The 20,367-nt window shown below is 33.5% G+C and overlaps 1 protein-coding gene across 1 annotated transcript; it reads right to left on the bottom strand.

The window, feature by feature from the left end:
* Positions 1–3,212: 3,212 nt before the first annotated feature.
* On the bottom strand, positions 3,213–15,611 carry LOC108910718 (neural-cadherin-like). The gene is made up of 3 exons (XM_023454449.1): positions 15,410–15,611; positions 4,136–5,517; positions 3,213–3,886 (listed from the first exon to the last, which is right to left on the bottom strand). Exons 2-3 carry the CDS (start codon positions 5,463–5,465, stop codon positions 3,213–3,215), a joined length of 2,004 nt encoding a protein of 667 aa, XP_023310217.1. The 5' UTR covers positions 5,466–5,517; positions 15,410–15,611.
* Positions 15,612–20,367: the final 4,756 nt, after the last annotated feature.

Genomic DNA, 20,367 nt, shown 5'->3' with positions numbered 1-20,367 from the left:
ACATAATATAAAAATATTGAATATAAGCACCAGTACTACATTTATTTACGATTTGCATACATAATAAGCTTTTATTACTCTCTTTCATTTTTAAACAGACTATAGATAAATTCCGCGAAAAACTACTGTTTTTGCTCACACTAATAACTAATACAGGGTGACGCGCTTAAATGTGATACAAGGCTTTATATTTTCGCCGATTTCAAAAATTTTTTTAGAATATAGGGTAAAAAAAACTAACTGATACTGCTGTTTTTATTAATGTAATACCCGGCCAACTAGGACGCGTTTTTTCGACGTCAAAACAGCTAATTGGTATTAGCGATTTTTTTTCCGAAAAACAGATTACCTACGTATTCTCATTCAGCATTCCGTAAAACGTCTTATCACCAAGTTTCATCAAATTCGATACATCTTCAGGCGAGCACTCCATGATGTATTAGTTGGCCGGAAGAAAAACAGCAGTATCACAGTTAGAAGAGTTTTTTTACCCTACATTCTAAAAAAATTTTGGAAAATCGGCCAAAAAATAAAAAAGTTCCCCATAGATTCTAGCTTGCAGCTCTTAAATCGTTGCAATCGCATCACTTAACGAAGTCCCTACATAAATTTCTTCGATGTAGAACTACATGGGTGAATAAAGGCCGGAAATATTCTAATTATTGCCCCAACAGTAAAAACATAATTACATAAAAGGGACTGCAGTCGCTGCGTTTGGCAGACGGGAAAGCGTGCCAGCCGTAGAACAATAAAAGATCGTAACTAGCTCATGATTATTNAAAAAAAGAGCCGCACCGTCCATCTTCGCCATATAAACCTATGTTAAAATGAACAACTTTCAACAACAATATCTCAAAATCTAAATTCAAAAAAAAAATTCAAAAAATATGACGCACAGAGGGAGCACTGTGTAATACGTTATATAAATTTCAAGTACATCTGTGCATTTTAGTAAACCCGATATACCTCCTTAAATGTGATACAAGCCGTAACTTCTTCATTTTTGGTCGATCTCAAAAATTTTTTAGAATATAGGGTAAAAAACCCTTACTGTGACACTGCTGTTTTTATTAACGCAATACACGGCCAACTAGGACGCGTTTTTTGACTTCAAAACAGCTAATTGGTATTAGCGATCTTTTTCGGAAAAACAGATTACGTATTCTCATTCAGCATCCCTTGAAAACGTCTTATCACCAAGTTTCATCAAATTCGATAAATCTTCAGACATGCACTCCATGATATATTAGTTGGCCGTAAGAAAAACAGCAGTATCACACTTAGACAGAGTTTTTTACCCTACATTCTAAAAAAAGATTTTAAAAATCGGCCATAAATTAAAATTTTACAGGTTTCTCACATTTAAGCGCGACATAATATTTGGACACCCTGTATACAGAACATCCCGTAGATTCTAGCTTGCAGCTCTTAAATCGTTGCAATCGCATCACTTAACGAAGTCCCTACATAAATTTCTTCGATGTAGAACTACATGGGTGAATAAAGGCCGGAAATATTCTAATTATTGCCCCAACAGCAAAAACATAATTACATAAAAGGGACTGCAGTCGCTGCGTTTGGCAGACGGGAAAGCGTGCCAGCCGTAGAACAATAAAAGATCGTAACTAGCTCATGATTATTTAATTTTTACTCGGAAAGCGAGCTTTAATGCTGAATAGCGAGATACTAATTGGACCGGCTACTGATAAACAAGTTTATTTTACCGTCTAGCGAGGTGGACTATTTAGAACTATCGTCAAACAATGTCAACTCGCTCATTGAAAAGGTAATCAGACATTAATTGGACATTTTATTATTTCATACAGGAATAAAAATGAAAGGGATTTTAATTTAATTTAAAACTTAGCTATTTTACTCAACATAAAAACTACATATTTGTATTTTCGTTGTATTTGTACGCCATAGTAATTCTCTAAACAAGCATACTTATACCTTTGCTGTAAAGTTAATGTCCCATCAAAATAACCACAAAACACTCGATACGATACATTTACGTGTACATAATAATAGAGTACATTTCGAAAACCGATTCTTTAGAACGATAACAGCAAAATCCCGTACACTTTTTTCGCACAGCAACGACCGTCTCGCAGACTAGCGTGTTTCCTTTATTACAAATCCGAGCACGCTGCGTCTTTAAACGAAGATTGATTACCCGAATCGGTAGAGGCTGGATAATGATCCGGAGAGTGGTTAGTCGACTCTTTAAAAAATTAGAAATGAGACCAATTAGCAGCGCAAACTCCTGCAAAATCGTAATTATGCCCGCCCTGAAATCAAGAAGCGTATTTACTTTTGCCTTCATTAATTACAAAAAAAAGTAGAGAAAATTAAAATAATTGTCTAAATGTAGTTTTAACCATTTCTCATAGAAATATTAAAGTGTATGGCGCCCTTAATATATACACAGCAGTGTACGGGCGCCTTAATTTCCAGTACGAAATAAAAAAATTCGAGCGAAAACCACCCGTCCGCCTGACTAATTCGCCAGCGTAGTCATACATCAGCCTCTGACAATTAGAACTCACTTTTAATTAATTTATGTGTCATACGGACAGACACGTTGGACCAAATAATAAAGAAACGTGATTACATACGCGTAAGTTTGTTAGAAATAAATGGGCTTAATGAATACGAATTGCTATTTATGGATTTGTTGGCTGTTTCAATAATGTATTGAGTTCAATAGGACGAAAATCAAACAACCCAAACTTTTCAATAACGTTCGGCTTATTAAAATGTTAGAATATATTATATTGTACACACACATACAGTAATTATTAGCTTGCGATTCGCGGAATTCCCATGACGAGTTAACCTTCACAAATAACCCTATTTAAAAAATTAAGTATGGCTAGTTTTATAATTAAAGAATATTTGTTTCTGTAAAAAATTTCCTAGCCACTGTAATAATTTTGTCGAGTGTAATAAGTGCTTCTACAATTACATTCTGGGAATTTGTAGAAATTTTGCATCGGCCGAGTTTACAATCGATTATGAAGTACGACAAAGGATAACGATTATAATATCCTGGAATTTTATTCCAGACAAACAAGACGCAAAAAGTAACTGCTGTTGGATATAACGAGGTTACGAAATGCAAACAAACTTTTATTATCCTTCTCAGAAAAGGAATCCTCGATAGGAAATAGCGAACCAAGCATTCTAGTTCATCAACATCGAAAAAAGTCTCACTTACCCCCTTTCTCGGCGTTGGTAATGGTGACCCAGAAGTCGATAGTTTTCTCGGGCCCTAACTCCTCGTAGTCCCACTTTTTCTTTACTCGGACGGAGCCATTGGGATCAACAGTCACCCAAGGATTCTCGTCCCTGATCTTGAAGGTCTCTCTGTCAGTTTCCTTCTCCAACTGAAACACAACCCTTCCGTCAGTCTCTCCATCCGTCTCGGTAAACTCGATCCTCTTTGTAGGCCTAACAGCCCTGGTGACTCGTCTTTTGGTTCTGTGCAACTCCACTTCTTCGAGCTGCTGCAGGTCCAAGTCTAGTTCGACTTTGGAAGGTTCAGCGGGTTTGAAGTGGAAAATGACCTGAGCGGGTCTAGGAGAGGTCCTGCTTGGAGTGCGCAAGTCGTGAGCTTCCACTACGAGTTCTAGCTCTATCTCTTCTATCGGTTCCTGAGTCAAGAGCAGGTCTCCGGTTTGGGGTACGATAACCAAGAAGTTAGTAGGGGTTGCGAGCTTGTAAGCCACTTTATCGCCATCTGCGTCTGTGGCTTCTACTTTGCCGATGGAAGAGAACCGTTTCCAAGTCATGGTGACGTTGTCGCCTTCGAGGGAATCATCACCAACCACGAATCTGTAGACTTTCTGGGTAAATACGGGGCTATTGTCATTTTCGTCTTCGNCTGGGAATTTGTAGAAATTTTGCATCGGCCGAGTTTACAATCGATTATGAAGTACGACAAAGGATAACGATTATAAAATCCTGGAATTTTATTCCAGACAAACAAGACGCAAAAAGTAACTGCTGTTGGATATAACGAGGTTACGAAATGCAAACAAACTTTTATTATCCTTCTCAGAAAAGGAATCCTCGATAGGAAATAGCGAACCAAGCATTCTAGTTCATCAACATCGAAAAAAGTCTCACTTACCCCCTTTCTCGGCGTTGGTAATGGTGACCCAGAAGTCGATAGTTTTCTCGGGCCCTAACTCCTCGTAGTCCCACTTTTTCTTTACTCGGACGGAGCCATTGGGATCAACAGTCACCCAAGGATTCTCGTCCCTGATCTTGAAGGTCTCTCTGTCAGTTTCCTTCTCCAACTGAAACACAACCCTTCCGTCAGTCTCTCCATCCGTCTCGGTAAACTCGATCCTCTTTGTAGGCCTAACAGCCCTGGTGACTCGTCTTTTGGTTCTGTGCAACTCCACTTCTTCGAGCTGCTGCAGGTCCAAGTCTAGTTCGACTTTGGAAGGTTCAGCGGGTTTGAAGTGGAAAATGACCTGAGCGGGTCTAGGAGAGGTCCTGCTTGGAGTGCGCAAGTCGTGAGCTTCCACTACGAGTTCTAGCTCTATCTCTTCTATCGGTTCCTGAGTCAAGAGCAGGTCTCCGGTTTGGGGTACGATAACCAAGAAGTTAGTAGGGGTTGCGAGCTTGTAAGCCACTTTATCGCCATCTGCGTCTGTGGCTTCTACTTTGCCGATGGAAGAGAACCGTTTCCAAGTCATGGTGACGTTGTCGCCTTCGAGGGAATCATCACCAACCACGAATCTGTAGACTTTCTGGGTAAATACGGGGCTATTGTCATTTTCGTCTTCGACCTCGATGACGACGTTCGTCACCGCTTTGTTAATTCCGCTAGGGTCCACGGCTTGGATAGTCAGCACGTATCTACTAGTCTCTTCTCGATCCAGCACTTGGGAGGTGACTACGTTGACGCCACCATTCCCATCGACCATCGTGACGTTGGGAAGGACGTCGCCTGTAATACTGTCTTGAAGTTCAAAGGCTTGAGCAGTGTTGCCAGCGATGATGCTGTAGGTTACCGGTACCGTGGCCGAGTCACTGGATGCCCGCAGCATGGGTAGTCCGCCGACCCGTGTACCGGCTGGAGAGTTTTCCGTCACGCGACCCAAGATGTCCTCGCCGGTTTCGGTGGCGAAGCTCAGCATATTATGCCTGTCTAACACGTACAGCTTGAGCATATGGGTGGTGCTGGTGTTGCCCTTGTTCTCCAGCACCACCAGGTCCACGGGGTGGTTCACTAAGGGGCTAACATCGGACACGGTCATAATGGAGCCGTCCTGCAGCATCGTGAAGAACTGGGAGAAGTCCGAGTCGAGCAGTTTGAAGTTGACGGCATCCTTGAACTTTTTCACGTTGTAGCCGGGGTGCGCGTCGTGGGGGATCACCGACACCGTCTTGGCGGTGGCGTCCCAAGCCGTGGCCAGGAGCGCCAGCAGAGTCACCGAGATGACGCCCATTCTTACCCTGATCCTGATGACTCACCTCCTCCACATTTGACTTTGGAATAATCTGCAAAATAAAAAAAGAATGTATTAATAGATAAAATAAAAAAATGTTTTAAATTATAAATTAAATAGATTCACAAGTAAATCAAAAGCGTTCTCAAGTAGAAAGGTAAATATCAAAGAAACTTCTATCTAACCGAGATTGACACAGTGTTTTTGTTTTTAAGTCCACGCTATTATTTGCGAAGGTTATTCCTTGAACCATTTTCAATTAATCAAGCCTTAATAAAAAAAAATTTTAAAACCACTGGTTATCTAGACAAAAAGGTTTTTGAAGTTTAAAAAAATACAATTTGATTTTTTAATGATAAGTAAAATAAATTAATAAAATGCCTTTTCAGTAATCAAAACCGTTGAAGCTGCTGAACTGTGCTTAAAATTAATAATTTCAAACTTATTGAGAACCTCTGGTATCATCCCGTTTATTAATTTAAGTTAAAGTAAAAATTATTAGTTTAGATTATTATCATCAGTTCTACTTTCATTTTAGTTAAGAAAATGCGTTTCTTTTATTGTTTGAAAAGTGTGAGTTAACTGCACATATTATTTATGTAAAGCAATTTGTGTAAACACTTATAAACAGAGTCAGCCGAGCTATTGATGGAATCAGAGATTCCTAAAATGTTTCTATGCACCATTGTGGTAAGCCAGTAGGTTTCAGAAAATATATTCTATTCGCAAAAAATACTTCTAACAATTGAGATTTCGATTTATTTACTCTTCAAATATCCTCTCCAAATTTATAAACATCCTGTACATATTCAAATATTTCTAAAGATGTTTGATGTACGTTGATGAAATTTGAACTAATAAGTAAATTGATTAAAGTAAAAATTAATCAAACTGGTTTACAAAAATCAATCAGTGTCGGAACTACTGACAGGAATTGCCACTAAAAAATCCAGAATTTCAACCAGGCTGAATATTTCGAAAATTAAATAAGTGCATTTAATTATCCAGTAAAAAAGATATATTCGCTTTTATTCTAATGACGAGTCAGTTATTCATAAGTTAGTTAGTTAGTTAAGTTAGTCATATTTTTATTTTAAAAGAATCCTTTATCACAAATTTGAATAAATAAATAAATGGAAAATTATACAGGGTGTCTCAGGTTTAAATAGCAGGACTTCAGGGGGCTTTAGAAGACCTCATTTTAAGACTAAAAGTTCCTATATATATGGGTCTTAAAATGCTTCGTTTCTGAGATACAGGGCATTGAATTTTATTTTTGTTTTATTTATTTATTTTTTAACTAAATAACCGCTGACAAAAAAATCATCATGTTGCGGCGAAAGACTATCGCATATTAATTCCAGTGGTGGAGATAGAGGGGTACCTATTAATATTTTTATAAAAAAAATTTAGCCGAATTGAAATTTTGCAAATGTTTTCGAAAAATATGAAAGAGCATGTAATTTTACCCAGAGAAGGCCCTCTTGTCCGAAGTCGGTAGGACGTGGCGTTTTCAAGAAAAACCGAAAATACTGTTTAGAAGTCAAATCATAATTTTTAAACATTGTGTTACAACTAAATTAAATAGTTAAAAAATTTGGTTAAAACTGTTTCTAATTAATAAAATGGGAATAAATAAAAAAATAAATAACGAAAATCATATTAAATCAAAGTAAATGTTCGAAATTTAAACCATTTTCTTCGATACATAACTGACACTGACGCTGGATAGAACGTCTCATTTGAATTCAGTTATTGTCTGTGATTTTTTTTTAATAGGGTACACACACACAATTAGAAACTGTAATAAGCGCAAATGTTAATATTAGAATGGCATTTCAAGTGTGATTTGACATCTAAACAGTATTTTCAGTTTTTCTTGAAAACGCCACGTCCTATCGACTTCGGACAAGAGGGCCTTTTCTGGGTAAAATTGCATGCTCTTTCATATTTTTCGAAAACATTTGCAAAATTTCAATTTGGCTATATTTTTTTTTATAAAAATATTAATGGACACCCCTGTATCTTCACCACTGGAATTAAGATGCGATGAATTTCTTTGTCAAATTATTTGCACTCCAATACTAAGTCATTCGCCGCAACATGACGATTTTTTTTGTCAGCGGTTATTTAGTTAAAAAATAAATAAATAAAACAAAAATAAAATTCAACGCCCTATATCTCAGAAATGAAGCGTTTTAAGACCCATATATATATTAGGAACTTTTAGTCTTAAAATGAGGTCCTCTAAAGCCTCCTGAAGTCCTGCTATTTAAACCTGAGACACCCTGTATAAATAACTTTATAATCATTCGTTTTATTAAAAAAAATGTAGAAACAGGCGTTTTGTGTTTGAAATACAATTTTAAACACAATGTAATCGAAAAATGTACAGACTCTATTGGCATAAAAAGTTAAAATTTTTATAAGACCTCCAAACTCCAATTAAGAAAATTCAAAAAATTTTTACGTCGTCACTGTTTTTTTTTCTGAATTTATTTGCTGGGACAATAACTTTTAATAATAATATTTTTTCCAATTTGTTTTATTTTCCGATCGTTTTTTTTTTCTGACTTAAAATATAGTTTCATTAACAATATATTGGAAAATTAAACTTATTAATATTATGAGCGCATAAAATTTTTTAAAATTTAAATACTTGACAAATATTTAACATTTGGAATTTTTTATAATAAATCACCTATGATGTTTTTTTGAAGATGGGATAAGACTGTTTTTTTTTCTTCCGACTTTTTAAAATATAAATTCATTAACAATATATTGAAAAATTTAAGTACATATATGTATTAATATTATGCAGCGTATATTTCTATAAAATTTAAACAAAAGTTGACTAATACCTAACATTTAAAAAGTAAATAAATTCAGAAATAATTATAGTCAGAAAATTGGTGTGTATACGAGTGTATATATACATTTTTTGTATAACGAATAGTTTTAAAACTACTTTGGCTTTATTCAACTGCATAAGCTTATTTTAAGTTTAAAAAATAAATTGAAAGCAGGAAAAAAATGGAAAATAACTTGTTTTCTACTTTTTTCTTAGACAAAGCATCAGGAAATAAGTACACTTATATAATTTTTAAAATATTCAGTAGCGTCGTGTTTCTAGGGTTCCTAATGACAAAAGGTTTCGAATGTCTCCGCTACTGGTTGATAGATTTATATCAATTAAAAAATAAACCTAGAAATAACCTTTCGAAGCTATAACATGGGCTTAGAAAACACGTTGTAGGTTAGGTTAGGTTACTATTTCTGCTTAAATAGATATTTCATAAAATTGATCCATATACACTTCTAAGAAAAATGTACTACTACAAAAACACCACTTCAATTATTTTCATTTTGAACGCCATGAAAGAAACTTAATACGTTAAAAAGTAGAGCAGTTGTGGTCTCACTGAACGTTACAAGTATAAATTTTCCCACAACTGTTCCAAACAACAAAATTAATTTCAACAAGTAGCAAACAAAGATCGCAAGCTGCTTCCTCAAAGATTATCACCACAAAACCCATCTTATATTTTACTTAACAAATATTTTTAACAAAAACAGTGTAACTACAGAATTATTACAAATCGGCAAATAAAACTTTGTTAAGGATGTCCTCAAAACTAATCAGTTGAACATGCTAATATTACTGTTTTTGTTTATTCCCCCATACATAAATTATGGCTTAAAATCGCCCGAGTTCCCAACCAGCGAAGCCATCCATAACTAACAATGCAATAATCCTCTTACACAAAGACCACACGCTTCCAAGATAAGGCCTGTTATTATGATTGGTGCAGTGGTTCTTGCACCCAAGACGAAAACAAACAACGAGCTTTATCAATGAATGCCCGCCCAATGGTAATTTACATAATTCGTACGTGTTACTCGGTGTATTGAATACAACAAGTCTGCCAGCCAATAGGAAGTGACCTGGAATAGGAGATAATTGCTATTCAAATATATGGGTCGATTCAAGAATAACGAGAAGGTTCTACTAATTTCAGTTTTCTTGGCGAGAGCCAACCGCCCTTAAATTTATAAATAATGCTCTTTAACGTATTAAAAGCCCATAAATGTGTGTTTTAGTCTCGGTTTTAGCAATGCTAGGAAAACTGTAGTAATTCCCTCACATTGCCTTTAACAATTCCTTAATGTAATAATGCATACCTATTATTCCTTAGCGATTTATCTCTCGATGTGGAAAAAGAAAAAAGCAAAGCCATTAAATTCTGAAAATTTATCCTGGGTACACACAAATGATCGGAATAATATGTCAAAATCACATTTCTGACTTTATACTTCACGGACAATTAGGTTATCGACAAATATTATTAATATCGATATAAGTACAATTAAAATAAGTTTCAGGATGATGAACATAATTTTTGCAAATTTTGAAGTACCCAAGTAATATTTTGTTTTAGGATATTTTATTTATAAGCCTACAAGACAAAAATATTGTAAATGCTTATAGAACTTTAGACAAGTAATTTTTGGTGTACGTTTGAGATATTATAATTTAAAATTACTTTAAAAGTATAGAAATTATTTATTAAAGTATAAAAATTACCAAATTCTTTGGTAAATTACAAAAATTACAAAAAGTATGTATGAAATTACAAAAAGTACATATTAAATTACAAAAAGTACAAAAAATTACCTGATAGAGTACAAAGATTTTTAAAATTGTTCTTTAAAATTACTGAAAGTACTTAAATAAAATGGTGTGATTAAAAATATTTCATACGGACTAACTTCTGCTGCTTTGCCTACATTTACCTACCTAGGTACTGTTGAAAAAAAACAGTCTAGTTTGTTTATAATAAAAATTTGTGTGGAAAATAACAATAAAAGTAAAAATCTTACTAATAAAACAAATTGTGTTTCTAAATTAGTAATGGAAATAACCGATCAAAAATATTGAGAAATTTTATGATGAAGAGTAGTTTATTGGGAAAATAATAAAGTATGACGGCATAGAAATAATTGTAAAAAATTGTAAACTTTTATTTTAAATTTAATATAATATAAAAATAGCCTGAAAACCAAATAAAAGTAGCTTTTCTAATTAAAAAAAATAGAAATAACAAATTAGAACTGAAATTAACACCAACAATGAAGCAAGTCCTATTCAATTTGTAAACCTTTAAGTAACACACATTTTTCTAATCTCTTTATCAATTCCTTGTCGATTTTTTGCTTAAAGGGCATCCGTTGTGTTGAAATATGAGTTTTCTTCTGAATTCAAAGAGTGACCGCAAAATCCGCCTGTTTCTTGAGACTTTGACAGAGGCGACAGGAAAAATCCTAAAAATATCCAAAAACTTGTCACGAAAAATGAAAATGAGCATTACTTTCAGTTTTTCGAAAATTTTCGAAAATCACCCTTATTTAGAGGTTGAAAAGATAAAAAAAAGTAAACAAATTAAGAATCATCAACAGTTGTAAAACCCCAAATATTTCTATGTTGTTATCAAAATAATATTATGAACGTGAAAATATCTAATTTCGTATTTGATACGGTCTTCTCCGGATTGAAAATCAACCCTTAATATCCCTAAAGGGGTGAAATCATCCCCTAAACGCCAAAAAATGCTAAAAATATATTAAAAGTTACAACTTTTTTTCTTTTTCTTTTATACGTTAATAACTCACAATCACAGATTAGATCCGAAGGAAAATATCCCTAAATGAGGGAAAAACCACCTCTAAGTTCAACCATAAACGTATAAAAGAAAAAGAAAATAATTGTAACGTTTAATATATTTTTTTGCATTAATTTCGAGTAAGTAGGTATACTTACACCATATTTTGATTTTTCATAATTTCATTCTTCATTTTTTTGGGGGAGGGGGTTATTTTGCCGCCAATAACATCAGTTACCATTTTTCAATGACCACGTTTCCTAATTTTTTTATATATACCCTTCCTAAATATTTATCAAAGTATGATTACATATTTGAAAAATTATAAAGTGGCTGTCATAAAGTTTGCACTAAAGGTTTACAGGTAAGTGCACATTTTTACTCATAATTAAAAAAAAACAACTTTTTTTAATAATTTTTACTTGTGTTAATACCAAATTGAGGGCAATGTAGATATACAAGGAGATTTTAAAAGAAAGACATTTAAATGGGGTAAAATTTAAAAAAAAAAACAATTTTCGAAAAAATATGTGAAATTTTAAAATTCTAGCCGATTCTAGCGTTATTGTCGAGGTTATTGTATATATTTTTATATTCTAATTAAAATACAGGGTGATTCACAAACGGTGACTAAAAATGAAACCTCGTATTCTTTCCTATAAAGTTTTTATCTAGGACGCTTAGTTAAAAAGATACAGGGTGTTGAACGTAAAAAAATATTTTTAGTATTTTTAAATAATTTAAAAACTAGTAAGTAAAATAATTTGAAATGGGGCACATGTATTTATGTAAAATTATCCATAATCTGAGACCCTTTTCTAAAATTTAGATGCTTCAGTGGTGGAGATAAAGGGTATCGGTGGGATATTCATCTAAATAAAATAGTACGCCACTGCTTTACTGTAATAATCATGATATCATGATATTTTCGGGTTCATCTTTCAACTTTCTACAAATTACTGGATACCCTCTTGTTTTTCGAAAAAAAACCGATTTCCGAGTAAAACGAACGGAAAACACCGGACCTCAACCCACTGGATTTCTTATTGTGGGGTGCTGTTAACCGTCTGGTATACAGTGAACAAATTAATACACCTGAGCAGTTAGAAGAAAGAATAAATTATGCTTTTCATCAGATTCAAGCAACAATAAATTTCAAACAAATTGCATTTTCGCTACTAAAAAGATGTCGCGCCTATGTTCGTGATAATGGAAGTATTTTTGAGCATTTACTCAAATAAAATCATTAAAATGATGACTAATGTTATTAATTTCTTTTTTCGAATAAATAACCGAATGATTAGTGTTTGTCATGTCATTTAAGTAAAAGTGTTTTAGTTCGTTTTTTAAGTTTTACTCGAAAACCAGGCTTTTTTCGAAAAACAAGAAAATAGTATTTTATTTAGAAAAATATGCCACCGATACCCTGTGTCACCGTTTGTGAATCACCCTGTATAGTATGTAAAGAACTCAAGTTATACTTAAATGCCATAAAAAAAAAATTTAATTTTAAAATGAAAATTTTTATTTTTTTATATCGATATTGAAATATAAATTTAGTCAAAATAAAAAAAATCTATTAGCATTTGGTCAACAAGTTCTTATATTTAAAAAAAAATCTAAGTCGTTTTTAATTCTGTCGTAATAAGTAAGGCAATTTTTTTCTAAATTAAATATAGACCGGTATAAGTTATTTAGTATTTAGACAAAAACAAATATTTGAAAAGTATATTTTTGAAAATCCTTCTTGGTCTCAACAATCACTATACTTATACGGGACGTACCAATGAATTGTACACAGATTAAGGGGTGATTTGTGACGTCATAATGTAATCTGGCCAAACTTACCTTAGTCCAAGAGTTACAGGACAGGGTGTCAAAATCAACTATGTAGAAAATCAACAGTACCTACTCTAAATTCTAACACTAATTAAATGACAAATTTGGCATAAACTAGTTTTGAAAGCGTTTTGCATTGCTTCTGTTTTTATTTGCAGGACTACTTTGATAAAGTAAAGAGCACCTACGGTCTAAATCGCATTGAATATTTTAAATACAAGTACCTCGAGAATGATAATTCCTAGCGATGTTAAGAGGTACAACTTTTTTATGTAAAAGTGGTCAAAAAAGAGATATTGGTACCAGAAAATAAGATACAGTGTGTAACAAAAAATTCGTGAACTATAAATGTGTAAAACTAAAAATTGAATATAAAATTTTGATTTCGACATTCTGTAACTCGGTTACTATCAACTTTTGGACTAAGGTAAGTTTGGCCAGATAACATTATTATGACGTCACAAATTACCCATCACTCTATGTACAAAAAGAGCAGAATTGAATTCTTTAATGAAAAAAATTGCTATTGAACAAAATGTCATGAAAATTTCAGATATTCCCCCGACTTTTTTAGGTCTATGAAATTTCCTGTTTTTCAGATTGGTGTAAGTATCCCCTGCGTATTCTATTTTAGCTAAAAATAAAATTTTAAGTGACTAGAATGTAAATTTTCAATCAAAATCCAACATTAATTGATTTTTCTTTTAGAACCACAAAAAAATTTTGCCCAATTAGACTTTCGCTTACAATATTACACTATGAGTACATACATATTATCTAAAACATTGTTTCGGCACTAGAACGTAAACAGAAGAGTAAACCATTTATTTCTCACTCTAATGCAGCATTTTCGGCCGTACCTATACTCTCCGAAAATCTAGTACTTTACAGCTCAGGCTGACTAATGGATCGCGATAATGTTACCCAATTCGTAGTCGCATCCTTAACGCTGCTAGAAACTTCCACAACACATAATTTGATATCGTATGACCAATCTACATTTTACGTATAACTTCGAGCATTAGTTATAAAGCTCTAAACTCTCTTATATTCACACAGATGACATTGATAAAATATTAATGAAACTTTCAGCGACTAGGTTCGGTGAATAATAATCACTCCGGAAGTTTCTAGGAATTTATTACATGTAGGTAGTCGAGATAACTTAGAAAATATTAGGGTATAACTACTACAGTTTTAGTTTTGTATCAAATATCATTTTTTTTATTAGGATTATAAAAATGCTTAGCAGTTAATTGGATTATTTCTCAAAATTGAGGCAAAGTCTGGGTTATTTCTCAACTGCAAATTGCGGTACAGCACGCAAAAGACACATTAAATGAAATTTAACAGAAGGTTCTGACTTTTTTTGTCTCATCTCATTAAGGAAATTTCAATGAGACAACAGCTCTGCGGTTCTGGAGCTTGAACATTTTTGCTATAGCTACAAGTTAGATTTTTTTTTATTAAAAATAATCTCTAATTTTTTTTTAAATAACTAATAATAGATAGATACTTATTTGACATACCTACTTGTAGCAAGTTTCAATTCAAGATGTAATGAGGTTCAATATGCCCGTTTTTTTTTCAAGGAAATTCATTCAATTAACTATGACTTCTGAAACGCGTCCTAATTTTCTTCAAACGGTTCATTAGTCAGCCTTGTTAAATAAAACGCAACAGTCGAATCAAAGCATAGCCTATATGATAGAAAAAAGAACACATCTCATATTATGAGCTTAAATTTAGGTTTCGTTCGGCAAGCGAGGTCATTGGCACATTGTCATTTAAGTTGGCAGCTTGCGCCGATTTGTTTTAATTGCTACCGAGAATATGTCAACAATCTTTTACCCAATTGCACTTTTTTAATGCAGAAGCCTGAAGGAACTGAAGGAAAGAACTTTACAGAGAAATTTAGAATTATGAGTAGGTAATATTCAACGAATTACATCCGAGTTAAAGGTATCCAGAGCCATAGAAACTTTTTCTACATCCTTGTGGAATTAAACTGTTTCTGTACGTGGTAACTTTCGAAATAATTAAAGTAGTAGGTATCTAATGTATTACAGAAAAACTAGATCGATAAAATTCTGGTAAAGGCTAACTGCCGACTGTCATTTTAGTCCTGGATTAAACAGGCACTATGAATGCAATCCAGACCGCAGACGGGAGATTTTCAGGAAAAATCCACATAAAAAAATTCCTAAGATATCAACGTGCGGTGGAAAGAGCATGTGCGTGCGAGGTATTTATGTATTTCGGTGCAAAAGTGTAGGGGAGGGCCACGCATAATGCCTAAAATCAATAATATTATACTACAGCGCTGTCTTAATCCAGACCCGCGATTTTTGACATCTGACCCTAAAACTCGAGAAACAAACCCCTGAACCGCTCCACGGCACACTTTTCATTCATCAACCGGTTAAAAACTAATTGCAAACTTACTTATCGCAATCGAGGGTGGCTTTGCAGCAAGATAAAGCCGATTCGGAGTCGAATATCTCTCCTGATTTAAGCACTGTTCTCCCTCACTGTCATATCCAAGGGGCACAACAAACACACAGTTTAACACTATTCAAAAAATCAATTCACTTTTCAAAATAGAAATACCTATTAAACAACTTAGTACAGCATCTCTACTACACAAGTCCCGTACCAAACCGCATCGATACTGTTCTCGCGTTGTGACCGGACGGTTTCGTGCGCGTAGATGAGACGCCGTCGCGGAGGGCCCGAACAAGGCCGTTCGGGCACGGGGAATCTCGAGTCCGGGTAAAAATGGCCGACGCCAATCCACCCTCGCTATTATGTAATTGCTGCCGAGGCCGTCAAGCTCTCGTCTGTCGTATGGGGACGCGAGGAGCTTTTTTATTAATTGTAGACTACTGCCGCTCTTCTGAGTGTTTCTAATTCACACGCTCATTCTCAGGATTTAAATTTGTCTTTGTACTAGTTCATCTCACCCTCTATTAGGTATATCCAAACAAGTAGGGTATATTAACACAAAGTATTGTCGTATTCCAAGTCCCTCTTAATGGTTCCGGCAGATTCTTTAATTGGATTTTCGAATTTCTGGCGCTCTTGCGACGAACGAATTTCTACCTTTCCTGGGACTATCTTCAAACTTCGTGGAAGATGGATCGACTTTTCGCTTTGGCTACATCACACTGTTAGATGTGGCTAGATGATGGTGTGTGTTGGGGGTCACAATTTGGGTGTTTATTAGGTACTTGTACAAATTTTAAAGGGTGAATCTTTAATTAATTTTAAGATAAAAAGTTCATATGAACATGCGCAACGGCTTCGTTCTTGAGATACAGAGCGTCCAAAAAAAATGTTTGCTATTTTGATTAAATTACTGATTAAAACTGGGAATATTGATGATGAGAAACTCAAATATTTACACAGTTTTTTTTTTAAATGTTAGAGGGCGCCAGATACAGTGAATTTAAATAACCATAAGTTTTTTGTGTCATACTGTATGTAATGTTTGACTAAGTATGCCTATTCTTCATTCAATTTTACGTACAAAAGGTACTCCTAGTATTTGTCGCTGTAAGCAGCGGTTTTGTAAAAAAAAAGGGTTTAAAGATAAAACTGCGTTGGAATCATTAAGAGTTTTTGAAAAGCAAGTGGAAAAATGTGTCTTTTAATGATTGTGTTGCGATGTGACAAACTTATACATATGTGGAATTTAAAAACAAATTACATTTAAAATAAATAGTTTATGAGAATAAAGGAATTTTTGTAGGAACAGGGGTGCCAGATGTGAACTGATATTGTATAAAGAAATTATTCAATTTCTAAACCCCTTAAAACCGTACTGCACTGGATCCCTTGACAGGGAATGATTTATTACTTTGCATCGAATATGATCTTACTATATCTCTGTATCTCAAGAACCAAGCCGTTACAGACCCATGTTCATATGAACTTTTTATCTTAAAATTCGTCAAAGATTCACCCTTTAAAGTTTGTACAAGTACGTACGTAATAAACACCCTGTATATTCATTTCTGCAAATATGAGTTGTCACTTGTCAGTGGTGAAAATAAAAAATAGTTTCTTTGTGCGTAAAGTGCCAAAATTGTGCAAAAATGACGAAAAACGTAAAAATCAGGATACCTCTACAAATTTTTTGCGAAGCACGCATCGAATGATTTTTTTTAAATATAGTACTGCTGTACTAATTACATACGATAATCGAGTAGGTAAGTAGGTAATTCAGTACATTGTAATTTTTTTTAGAATTTTTTAGATTTTATTGTTATTAAAAATCTACCTGCGTAGTATTATTCAGTATTGCTACCAAGGGCGTCACCATTCGAGAAGAGTACAAACATTTTCTTAAGCTAAGAAACTGTTAGATTGAAAATGTTTAATAAAATATTTTGTATTTGTTGACAAAAGAATTTAAAAAAATAAAATTTTATTTAGCTCTGGAAATTAATTTTTATCTGTCGGAATCAGAATAAAAGTTTAACAGTGCAACTAAAGCTATACATATATGTAACCCACCAATTTTATATAGGAGGAATGAAAAATAGAAGAATAGAAGAATAAAAACCTGGCTGAGAAATATGCTATGGTACAAAATCGTGTCAATGCCTGATGAGTATACCAGAAAGCTTATTTTTAACAACCATGAAGATTTTATTGATGAAGATTATGTTTTACCTAATTTTCGTTGAATTTCTTTATTTTTTTTTAGTTATTTATATATTTTTTTTTTGTTTCTCTTGTATTAAAAAGGATTTATTAAACATATTTCTAAAAAAAATTAAGCGCTGTACCTATTTTTACCTATAATTTGTATTTCTCCCATCCTCTCTCTTATTTTGCCCCTCTACCCCATTTGCTGGTGACGCCCTTGATTGTTACTATCGTTGTCTTCATCAGTTTAAAATGCAGAATAATTTTATTAGGTATACAGACTTAACTTAAAGTTTCAGATTTATGTTTTCTGTTTTATTTTACAAATCTAAAAGGCTTGGCAAATATGTGAAAATGAGAATTTAGCCAATTACTGACTAGTGATTGTAAGCGGTAAATAAAAAGATTTTTTTTCTTTTTCTGTTTCTTCACAAATTTAGACAGGACCTAAAAGTTTTACAGTTTTAGGTCCATAAATACTTTATTTTTAGCAATTATAACTAGCAGTGTCAGTAATTGACAAACTTTTTCCCTATTTTAATCTTAAACAGACAGTTAAAAAAATTATGAAATTGCAAGGTTTTAAATGATTAAGACTAGATAGTCAGATTTTTTATAAAAAAGTTATTTACGAAAAAAAAATGTAGTAGGCCATGGATTACCAACTGAATAATCGTAACTGGTTCAACAAGTACATCTAGAAGGATATTATACAGTATGTCCGCGGTTGGGGTTATTAAAAGGAAAAACCTTTTTTGTTTTATATTTTGCGGAAAGAAGGCACACTTGATTTGTTTTGCTTGGATTTAATATGAGGTTGCCATGGTGAAAGTTAACATTTCATGTACGTGGTGTTCAGAAAATTATATAATCTGAAAATATTACGAGAATAAAGTACTTACCTTTATTTTTAATATTTCTGAAAAGAGATATTTTGCATAAATCGTGCAAAAAAGTTACTTGAGTTTTTAAATAAAATAATTCGCACACAAAATTGGTTTAATTTTTTACAGAACATAATAAAACATTATTCGAACACTCCTCCACCAACGATCACACAAATTTGAAGACGTGCAAGGAATTCATTGTAGCAGCATCTGATCTCTTCTAAAGATATGGACTGTACAGCATCTCTAATTCGCTGTTTTAAGTGCTAATAAAAGTCCATGATTGTTAAGTCTGGACATCACGGGGGGCCACTGATATGGAGCATGCCTGCCAATCCAGCGATTGGGAGGGAAAGGTGTTTTGTAACCAGGTCCTAACAGTTATAGCAGAATGCGCCGGACAACCGTCTTGCTGAAAATAAAAACAATTACGGCAAGCCAGTGGTAAATTGTCCAATTCATTAGTAAAAAACGTTTGGAGCATATTCAGGTAGCTGTTTACATTGCACGTATCTTCAAAAAGTATGGTCCTATTATTTCATAAAAGGATACCGCACAGCAAACATTTACTTTTTTGAAATATTGCCGTATTTTAAAATGAGGATTCTCGGTACTCCAATATCGCAAATTCAAAATTTTCTGTGTGCGGGTCTTTTTCACAATTCCTAGGTATTCTGAGCGTCTCCTCAGTGACATGGTTGGATATTCATTCACTGACTGTAGAACTAGCACAGTAGCGGCATCTTCATCATCATAGTTTTTCTTTTGCCTAGGTGTTTTCGCCACAGATCCTGTTCTCAAAAATTTTGGAACTGCTTATGTAAAGACGACTATTTAAAAATATCATATTAGAATCCAACTTAGATATTAGAAAATTTAATAAGTCTTTTGCAACTTTCATTCTTACACTATCTTCTCTTGTTGGAAAAAGACGGACAAACTAGAGGTTGACGATTTCGGTGAACTATTTTGTAGATATTTAAAAAATTACCTAAACACTCCAATGAAATATTTATAAAAAATTGCAAGACCCATAGCTGTTTTTTACTAAATACGTTTCCATGAAGGTGTAGATTAACTATTAACTGCATGCATTAAAAACACCCCTTCTTCCCTGACGACAACATCTGTCCAACATAGACGCCTGCATATGGTTTTTTAGTGCCTGCATAATTTATGGTAGCGGTAAAGCCATTTAAATGCATCTACGAGCGTATTTATGTGCATTACGTTGACGAAAGAAAAACATTAGCGAGATGATCAAGCGGATTGCTTCTGACAGGAATGTTTTTGAATTAAAAATTGTATCAATACATCAACCGTTTAGTAATATATTTTAAAAATATAGAAATATTGGAGGAGATTTGATTCCGTTGGGTTCCTTTTCCAGATGTATTTCTGAAAGACAGCATTATGTTAACTTTTATATTATAATAATAAAGGTATGTGCGACTAACAGCAGTGGAGTAGCGAGTGGGTAAAGAAGTTAACAAAGTAAAACAAAAATAATTATCTTTGTATATAAAAAAAAGTTAATATTTCTCACGTGATTAAAAACAATTTTGCAATAGAAACTTTGACACTTTAGTTTTAAAAACTTTAAATTATCTTTGTCTTTAATGCAAGGGCGGATGCAGAGATGGATTTTGGGGAGAGAGGGCGTTTGTATAGTTGATATCTAAAAGAGTTAAAAAAAGGTTCTGCAATAACGAAAACTGAACAGTTTTAATCAGAAAATGTTTTATCTCTATTACAGAATTCTTTTTGCTCTTTGGTTTGGCACATTTGGTGGTGGTACAAAGTAACAAACAAACAAAAAGTAAAAGTCGCTTCAAAGAGCAAATTCTAATTAGACAAGGCAAG

Source organism: Anoplophora glabripennis, unplaced genomic scaffold (assembly GCF_000390285.2).
Source record: "Anoplophora glabripennis isolate ALB-LARVAE unplaced genomic scaffold, Agla_2.0 scaffold24, whole genome shotgun sequence".
In the NCBI taxonomy this organism is placed as follows: domain Eukaryota; kingdom Metazoa; phylum Arthropoda; class Insecta; order Coleoptera; family Cerambycidae; genus Anoplophora; species Anoplophora glabripennis.
This window is presented reverse-complemented; position numbering and strand designations above follow the sequence as displayed.